At 34.5% G+C, this 9805-nt stretch overlaps 2 protein-coding genes across 2 annotated transcripts in view; both read right to left on the bottom strand.

Moving 5' to 3' along the window:
• The window catches only part of LOC111715402 (arylsulfatase H), a gene marked incomplete at its 5' end in the record, with an annotated part of 2416 nt that extends 1156 nt beyond the window's left edge, over positions 1–1260 (bottom strand). The window contains 2 exon segments of the mRNA XM_023490713.1: positions 232–303; positions 1138–1260. Coding sequence (XP_023346481.1) covers positions 232–303; positions 1138–1260 — 195 coding nt within the window.
• Positions 1261–2378: 1118 nt separating this feature from the next.
• Positions 2379–6323, bottom strand: LOC111715397 (transmembrane protein 256 homolog). The gene is made up of 6 exons (XM_023490709.1): positions 6214–6323; positions 5959–6057; positions 5533–5631; positions 4961–5093; positions 4666–4752; positions 2379–4481 (listed from the first exon to the last, which is right to left on the bottom strand). Exons 1-6 carry the CDS (start codon positions 6242–6244, stop codon positions 4421–4423), a joined length of 510 nt encoding a protein of 169 aa, XP_023346477.1. The 5' UTR covers positions 6245–6323; the 3' UTR covers positions 2379–4420.
• Between the last annotated feature and the right edge of the window lie 3482 nt (positions 6324–9805).

Consider the following 9805-nt stretch of genomic DNA (forward strand, 5'->3'; position numbering starts at 1 on the left):
TGTACCAGATGAGGGTACACTATAGTACTATGTACCTTGGTAGTCCTGCTGTACCAGATGAGGGTACACTAAAATACTATGTACCTGGGTAGTCCTGCTGTACCAGATGAGGCTACACTAGAGTACTATGTACCTGGGTAGTCCTGCTATACCAGATGAGGGAACACTAGAGAACTATGTACCTTGGTAGTCCTGCTGTACCAGATGAGGGTACACTAGAGTACTATGTACCTGGGTAGTCCTGCTGTACCAGATGCGTAAACTATTACAGGTGGGGACCTGGGTACACTAGTCAAGCCACTCCTACATAAAAAGGGATTTTTCACTATTTAGAAAATTGTTCTGAGATACAATATCATTCAATAAGGAGGTTGACTATTTTAAGACTTAAGAAATGTCTATTAGAGAAACCAAGTTATAGAGTAAACACAGTAAAATGTATATCTCCATTGATCGAGTGTCATGTCCGTTTGACAATGGTGCCCTTAAAACCTTTGGCTGCTCAAGTATGGACTAGATATCATTATTTGTGCTTTTGAACCATCATAATTTTTATTCGTTGTTTCTGTACATAAGTGACTTGCGCAATGGAGATCAGATTAATGTTTCAAGGGTACCTTTGTAAATCAGGCAAGCCCTTCTCTTCATAAGAGGGTAGAAGCTTAGCTCAAGTTGAAATAGAAGTGAAACAGATTTCAAGGACAAAAAGCTAAGGTTACCATGGCAGAAAGAATTTATCAATTTTGCCCAGGGACATCTTTTTTATTGTTAAGACTGGTTTATAAATCTTATACGCATTGAGCCAAGAAAATAATTAAAAAAAGAACTGAGTACTAGCCCCAAACTCGAATTTCTAATCCTTATATTATTACCATCTGACGTCGGAGGTCTTTCAAAATATAGGTTCTGTAAGCTAAAAATTTGAAATAAAAAGTTGTACACCATCACGTTTCAAGATATGAGGGGTTATTAAACATATAAGTTTGAGGCAACTTCTAGTTTTCATCTCAGTATAAATAGCCTTTGAAAAATGGCTCAGATGTAGGATTGATGAGGCTTCCCTTCCTCTCCTCGCAAAACTGCCTTCCTCCCCTAGAACAACGGCCTTCCTCCCCTAGCAACTACACGATTGCCTACCTGACTGCATATCTTCCCGTCAGAAAAGCTGCTCTGCTCGGAGTACAGAACACTGCTGGCGATGTGTGATGGGTCAGCTTAGCCCCTTCAGCACTGAGCTGATCAATATTTGGTGTTTTTATACTTTTATTTCCTAAATCAAGTTCAATCAATTTATTTATAAATTAGGGCTGTATATTTTAAAGAATCCCCCCTCCCCCGGAATGATTTTTGGAGATGAAAAAATTGGACATGGAAAAACAAGTTTTTCTTTTCTTATTTATACTATTTACCCTGATGGGATGAAATGGTTTATGGAGATCTTGGGGGAAAAAAATAAAAAATTTGACATGAACAGGCAAGTTTTTCATTTCTTTTTCATGCAATTTACCCTGGTGGGATGAAATGATTTTTGGAGATCTGGGTAAAAAAATGAAAAATTGGACATGAACAGGCAAGTTTTTTATTTCTTTTTCATGCTATTTACCCTGTGTGGGATGAAATGATTTTTGGAGATCTGGGGGAAAAAATTAAAAATTGGACATCAACAGGCAAGTTTTGTTTTCTTTTTCTTTCTATTTTCCTTGAAAAGAAGATAAATGTTTTAATACTATTAATACTAAATATCAACACAAGAAAAATAAAATTTTCAAAGATGAAGGGAATATAAAATGTATTGCAATTAGAAAATTAAGTAGTTGCATTAAGAAGTAGGACAAGACATTGGTTTATTGGTTTGAAATCAGTGTATTCTTCTAATGCTTCTACTAAGTACTCCATATAGTTGGATAAAGTAGTAGATACGACATCAGCTTGAAGTTAGTGTGATCCTCTAATGCTTCCAGAAGTACTTTATATAATTGGATTAGAAGTAGACAAGACATTGGCTTGAAATCAGCATAATCCTATAATTCTTCCAGAAATACTTCAGAGTAGTTGATCCTTCTTAAAATCAAACTGAAACCGATGCATTTATTATTTAAAGAAATCACTTTGGGTATCCTGGTCCAAAGGCAATTCTCTTCTCACCCATTAGTACTTCCAATGAACAATATGTGCTCAATTACGCCTGGGGTTGTCTGTTGTAGTTCACCTAGAGAATTATTGTTCTCATCTGCTTGATGAAACTGGGATTACCTTATAACCAGTATGCTGGCTGGCCATAATGCATAATATATAGAATGCATTGGTATGTTCAGTAAATTGAATGCTGTAAACATCCGAATTGGTTAAAAGTGTTCTCTATCTGTAGAATGCACAACTTCAAAGTAGGAAATATATTTCATTGTTTTTCTACAAAATCATCGTTCAGTTCTTAAGAATTAGAAAGCTTGTTTTGTATTGGTGAATATCTGATCCAACCAATATAACTATGGAAGTCAATAAATATTTCCCTTTTCTTATTTTTATTAATATTATTATTATTCAACCTACAGTCAAAGTATCATATCCTGTAGGCTATGAATGAAACAGAAAGGTTATTCAGATAATTTCAGGGGAAGTAGATGGTTCACTGCTCAGCTTATAGAGTGGAGAGTCCATCCTTCCTCCTCCCAAAATAAAGGCCCAGGATGAATATTTATGTTCTTCACTATCCAGGAAGGCATGTTTGCTAGCAGGCAATTATAATGAGACCACTCTGAGACAGCACTTTTTCCGTGGAATTACATAGTAAACCTCAACTAGATCTCCACTGAAACTGTAAAGGGATAGTTGCATCAATTTTGTTCATATCATTAGGCCATACTAATAACATTCATACCACACTCATGACAATGAGATAGCACTCTTTCCGTGGAATTACATACTAAATCTCCACTAGATTTCCGCTAAAACTGTGCAGTGTTAAATGTAAAATGTGGCTGCTAGCCACCAGAATTGTATTACTAATGCACGGGCGTTGAAAATTGTGTGCTAGCCCAGATAATTTCAGGTTGCATGTTGATGCAACACACCATGCAGTCTGGGGTTTCCATGTCAGTTCCCTTGCAGATCTACAACTATTATTTTTACATTTTAAGCTGAGTTGGTCCATAGGTAGTTGAGGTTCTGAAGAGATTGTATTCTCCATTTACAGCTCCAGCTTTTTATTTATTAAAGACAAACTGCTGGGGGTATTCTGGTCCTCAGGCAAGTCACACCCCTCAGTACTTCCCCTAAGAAATACATATGTGCAACCACGCCTGGGGTTGTCTGATGTTAATCGCCTAGGGCATGTTCTATTATTAAACCCTGGATGTAAGCACACCAGAAGTAGGGATTCCAGGAACCTGAGTAAACCATAGCCCTAAGGGCAACATCAGACACTGAAGGAGAGAAACTCTTAGAGCCAACTTCTACTTAGTCCACACAAATATATGCTTTTTGCATATAGCAGGGCGTCTGCTGGGAGGAGGTTTCATAAGGTAAAATGGCAAGGAGAAGAAATGAGGGAAAAGTGAGGTGATTTCAGTATGGTGGATCTCAAGAAGTCTGGAATATTTAGTTTGATTAAATCTGGTTAGGTAGGAAGAAGGCTGTGCTGGACTGGTACATGTGGCTTAGAGGAGTAGGAAGTTTGTTGAGGACAAAAGTGCAGTAAAGGATACTGGACTGGTACATGGCTTTGACCAGTAAATAGCTAGAAGCCTTAAACACAAGAATAGCGTTAAAAATGTCGGAAAGCCTAGTCCACCATCTCAGAAGACAACAATCTTTCAGTGGAATTACATGCCATGCCAAAACAGGACATACAATGAACCTGGTCCTTTAACGCCTGCACAGGTACCACAGAAGTCTTCAGCACTCATCATGGTCATTGATATTTGATAAGAGCAAGAAAATCCAATCTGCGATAATCCAACTATCAAACAGCAAACTTCTTATTCAGGGGTCATTTTCAGTCTCTAAGGCAGTATAAACATTACTTGAGTTACTTGAGCACGGGACCATGGCACTCCAAATTGAACATGGTTAGAATTTCTTCTTGGAAATTGCCCTAACAAGCTTCTATTGCATTCATTTCATTCTACTTGAAGATAGAATGGTTATTGGTTTAAAGACATAAATGACCGGTCTTGTTTCTCTATAGCAATCTGCATAGGAAGCTTATAAACAGAACTATTCAATACATTTTATGTTTCCCAATATCTTTACGGGAAATCTATAACTAAATAAAAATGGAGATATCTATGATCACTCAGGAATCTCAAAGAGTCTCTTTGATCAATGAAGAAATAAGGTGATCATAAAAGTTCTCTGAGAACCCTTCATTCTCCAATGATCTCCAAATGTACACTAAAATGAACTAAGATTGCCCATTGATCTACAGAATGAGAGACAGCCATGCCAGGATGAGAAGAACTCCCCCATATGGTGTGTATTGCCTAGAATAAAGTAAAATTAGCAAGAAAGATAAAAGAAGATAAGAAATATTTAGAAGGAAGAATGTGGTTAAAGAGAAGTAGATGCAGAAGATAAAGAAAATTGCAATGAAGTGAGTTAAATTATCATGAAAAACAAGTGAGGAGAAGAAAAAAGGTGTGATGATGATGAATGGAGATCCTTTACCTAACTGTTGTATCTTGGGTTAGGGCATGATAGTAAGTTGTTCCACAAAATACAACCATTCCACTTAGAAACAGTGATCCAGACAACCTAAATAGTTAAGATTGACAGAAAAATATCATTAAAAAAAGCCCAAAAATAATCTTCATCTAACTTGTTTATCTAATTGTATTTCTTTCTTAATGCTTAATTAGTATTTTTCAAGAATAAAATCACATAATATTTCCTTCCAAAATGTTTGCTTTCCTCAGGTCCTCAGGTCTGCCATTAAACCCCTAACTCACATAAAATATACTACCTAGGCACTCGAGCTAGTGGAACAGCAAGAAGCGCCACACTATGAACAAGGTGGTATTTGTTTGCAGTATCAAAGGTTGCGCGCAGCTTTGCATTGTCAGGATCCACAGAGAGCACATGCGCACCATATGCCCCTAAATAAGAAATCTTAAGTATTTCAATTAATCAAGTAATTTAATTTAGTAATTTAATTTATCTAGGATTTTATTTGGACTGATCATCAACCCTTTACATAAACAAGAGTGATATCTTCTTCTACATAAAAATAAATTTGAAAAAATTGGCTAGGGTTGTTTTAAAAAGATAGAGCTCTACACACTAAACAGTAATCTGGTTGATCAAACTCATGCCATACTATAGTCCAATAGTGCTTCTTATAGTCCTCCTATCCTAAAACCTAATGCAACAACTAGTACTCCAGAGAATGCTGTTTTCTTTTACCAGAGGAAACAACTAATGATCCAGAAAGTCCTTCTCTTACCTAAAGAATTCCCTAGTGCTCCTGAATGTTCTGCTATCCTATTACCTATGCAAACAACTATTGCTTCCTAAGACTCCCGGCTATCCTATTACCTAAGGAAACAGCAAGTGCTCCCGAGAGTCCTGCAATCCTGACAAAACTTGAAACTGGCATCTCTGCAACTGTTGTTGAGATCACTTCCTTGCTTAAACCTAGATACATATTTAAAATGAAAATAAAAAAATTGCTTGATAATTTTTTGGTTTGCAATATATACTAAACTTCTTTCAAAGTTAGCAAAGCTGGTGAGACCAAAGGGTAGGTTATCTTTATAACTTATAACTAGATATGAAAATTAAACATTAACTAAATGAATTGCTAACAAACAAAAACCCATTTGTTACTTGAGTACAAAAAAAAAATTTACGAAGGAATTTCTTAACAGCATTCTTGGCAATTGGTAAGAGGCTATAGTCAAGTGCGTGTAATGTTGGTTAATTGTTAGATCTATAAGATACGAAACACCCTGTAATCTGTACCTTGAATTTGGGTCTGAACCCCAATATCTCTACTCCCGCAAGATGGATGAATCCAATTATTCAGAACTTGTCCTCCACTCTTCTTACTCCAATCCCACACTTAACACAAAATGTTGTATAATACCCAGAAAGATTTTCAACTATTTTCATAAAATACGCCCATCATGCATCTTTAATTTCTATATTATCAAAATTATTATCTAAATATTTCTTGTCCCCCAAAGTCTTATTACAACTATGAAAAGCACAACAAACCTGTATAAATTGATTCGAATGCAGAGTTCATTTCAAACTAGTCCCAGCATTATTAACTTCTAGACAATCAACATATTTAATTTAACAGACATTTTCACAAACCATTTCAATTTTATACTTCTGGTAAATTAAGCTGTAGGTTTTCTAAAAATAGGAAAAGCTTAGAACAAGATTTGCTTTATCAAATAGTTCTTTACCAAGCTTGAAATGATACAAAAACGCACTCTTTTTCTAAAAAATTGTTGCGCATGCTGAAATGAAGTTACAACGCGGCACTTGCGCGTATTGTAAAAACAAAATAATCTTCATAATTTTATTTATTTATGTTTTGGTAAAAAATTCATTTAGAAATTTACTTCATCAAATTTGTTTCTTTTAATTACTTTTTTTAATTTTTCATCTTTGCAAAAAAGAGTGAAATTCAAAATTTTTCTTGTATTTTTTCAACTTTTGGTCGTCTTCGTGTTGCGTCATCAAAAATCTCTCAAGCCGCGTTCATTTTTTTGACTTGTTTCTGATTTTTACCTTTTTCAAAATTGTGCTTAATTACGAAAATTAGCCCCTATTTTACTGTACTCTAAAAAATAACAATTTTAGTTTTCTAGATTTAAACAAAATATTCAAGAAATTAAGTTTTAGTTTTTCTAATTTTCGTCACTTGTTCGACGAAATTTCAAATTTCATGCATGATGTGGAATTAAACATGTGTTTTTGGTGACGATTGAGTTTTGACGTTCGTGTTACACTAATTTTACTGATGAACAAAACTCTATTTATTCTGGACGAGATTTTCTGCTTTTGAGATTCTCTATTGATATTAAATTATTTATAAGAAGTATTTACAAATCTTCTGTAAGTAATTGTGAATTTGTTCCAATGATTGTTATAAAAATCTATGTTTGGTTCCAATGGCGCACACTTAAAAAGCAATTTCAAACATTTTAATATTTTAAAATGCGTCTCTTTGTGATCAAACATAAATACGCATTCTAGATAAAAAAGTATTTTACGCTACAATAAATCCTTTGATTTTTTACTGTTAATATTTCGTTATATCGCTTTTGAAAGGTCATATAATTTTAAATTATAATTGACAACCTAGAGATTTCTGGTCAGATACGATGATTTGAACGGGTATTGTCCAAGGGTTCTAAAAGTATCTCTGTTTTAGAAAAGTTGTATAGGAATGATAAATATAAAATTATGGATTCTGTAGCTGGCAGGTTGGATAGATTACGTACATCACCTAATCAAGGTAAATTCATTTTATTTGCTGAATTAGATTATATAAATGAAATTTTGCGTATAACAATATCGAAAAGGTTTAAATAAAAAACCTTTCTGACTTTGTTTAACGACCCTAAGAAACTTAGATATCCATTCCAAATCTAAATCAATGATCCTTAAGCTAAGTTTTTAAGTTTTTACCCCTCCTTATATTTGTGTTATGGTAAAGTATATAAAAATATTTACTCTTTAATCGAATAAATTTTAATTTTTAGGATCAAGTCGAGTGAAGTCTCCCCTCCCCGCTCCCTCCACAACCAGAGCCGGCTGTATGACGGCCGCGGCCAAACGATACAAAGTAATCAAAAGACATTTTTTATTTTTTAAGAATAAAAATATCTTTACGCTTTAAGAAAGTTTTATCTGGATAAAAAATAAATACTTTGAAAGAATCAAAAACATTTTTTCTATTTTTCTATCAATTTGGGAAAAAATCCATAACTGCAGTCTGCACTGCAGATCAAAAATCTGAGAAATTCAGAGAATCCAAATTCTATGGTCTGAACTGATTTATTGTAAATTCAGGATCTTTAAGGGACAATCGACGTAAAATACTTCATTTAAAGAGAGACGGGTCCGATTCACAAGGGTACCATATGAACCTTTGTCTGAAAAAAACTTGATTTTGATATCCTTGATTTTCTATCTGGAAAATCATAATTATCCATTGTGGGTTCTCCATAAAAAGTACTTGCGGGTTTAAACAACTGACAAAAATGAACTTAAACACCCTCAGGGGTTGAATTCTCTTTCCCTTTTTCAGGGGAGACTTATCTTTTAACTTTAATAATTTATTTTATCTTATTTTATCTCAGAAGCAATTAAATACACTGTTCCAGGGTTTCTACGTAGGGTAAAATAATTTTAGAATGGGGGGGGGTGGACGTATCCTTCCCTTCCCCCCTAATATTGTCTACATTCGCTGTTGGACAATTTGACAGTGTACAGCTTGACACTAGAGATTCCCTTCCATTTTTTAAGAGAAAGATTAGGAGGATATTTCACTTCAGAGGCCGTTCCTTCCATAAACTACATTGGTCGACAACTTCACGTCTCCTATATTGGTCGTGAAATGTACGGAGAAATAGTGTTTTGTTCAAACGCGTTCTTCCATGAGTTATCAGTGTCTGAGTATTGTCCGACCACAAACACATACATATGCGACCCCTATCGACGGAGGAAAAGGGAAAGCTTTTTACGAATTTGATTTGAACGCGGCAAACTATCTTAAACTTAGGAAATTGTACTTGGAATTAATTTCAAATTCATAATGGATCTTAAAAACAAGACACTGCAATCAATTTATGAAATGAAATCAGAAAGCTACTTTGATTAGTGCTGCCACCTTTTCTCAAATAAATTATCCAGGAAGCCAAAATCTTGCGGATTCAACGGATCCGGATCCTAAGCACTGAAAAATTGTTCATTTTTCCGGCTCTTGTAGAACTGGTTTAATTTACATATAACTATCAATGTAAGTTTTAACTTAGAAAATGAATAATTTAAAAGTTTCAGAGTTCTGAATTAAAGGAACTGCAATTTCAAATGAACTTTTAATGCAAAGATATGAATACCCGATTTGAAATGGAACCATTGAAACTTTATCTTATCAATAATGGAGAAGATATTGCCATTTTACCAAGATTAAATGTGTTAAACTTGTTAATTCATATATGATTCCTGCAGTAGAAATGCGCAAGTCTCTTGTAGAGAAACCACAATTTAAAAAAAAAATTATTTATAAACATTAAACAATGATATCGAATTCAACCTTGATCAGTCAAAGTTTTTAATGGTACCGTTGTGAATTGGGCATTGCCATATTTGCATGGAGGGTCACTTGAAATTACGCTAACAGACCCTTTTAAGGAAAGAAATATCCAGGCTAGTTTAGTAGTTATTTTGGTTTTCAGGCCGGGTTCTCTCTGAGTCTTGGAATCCATTTCTGGGGGTTTATCAAGTTCCTTCTCTACGTTATATTTGTAGATCTCATTGCAGTCGGAGTTGTTATCGCAACAGGTTACAAAAATTTGGATCATTCCTCTTCTTTTCTTTTGTCAGTTTTTCTATTCTATTTTCTCGCTTGTTCTTTTGTCATTTGTCTTTGTTGGTGTTTGTTGTTCTTTCTTCTTGTTTTTCCTTTTTTTGCGTTGTATAATTTGTTGTTTTGTCTGTTCTTGTTTTTAAGGTGTCTTTTAACTTCCTTTCTTGCTTGCTCACGTCTGCTCTTGTCTTCTCTCTCCTGTTTTTGTTTGTTCATGTCTGCTTTTTTATCTTTATTATCTTTTCTTGTCTGTTTGTATCT

Source organism: Eurytemora carolleeae, unplaced genomic scaffold (assembly GCF_000591075.1).
Source record: "Eurytemora carolleeae unplaced genomic scaffold, Eaff_2.0 scaffold1741, whole genome shotgun sequence".
NCBI lineage: Eukaryota > Metazoa > Arthropoda > Copepoda > Calanoida > Temoridae > Eurytemora > Eurytemora carolleeae.

Coding starts and splice junctions, on each gene's coding strand:
- LOC111715397 (XM_023490709.1), bottom strand. CDS start 6,244: ATGAACTCTGCATTCGAATCAATTTATACAG. Junction 5,632..5,958: donor GGTTCAGACCCAAATTCAAG/GTACAGATTACA, acceptor ATATGTATCTAG/GTTTAAGCAAGGAAGTGATC. Junction 4,753..4,960: donor CCACTAGCTCGAGTGCCTAG/GTAGTATATTTT, acceptor TTAACTATTTAG/GTTGTCTGGATCACTGTTTC.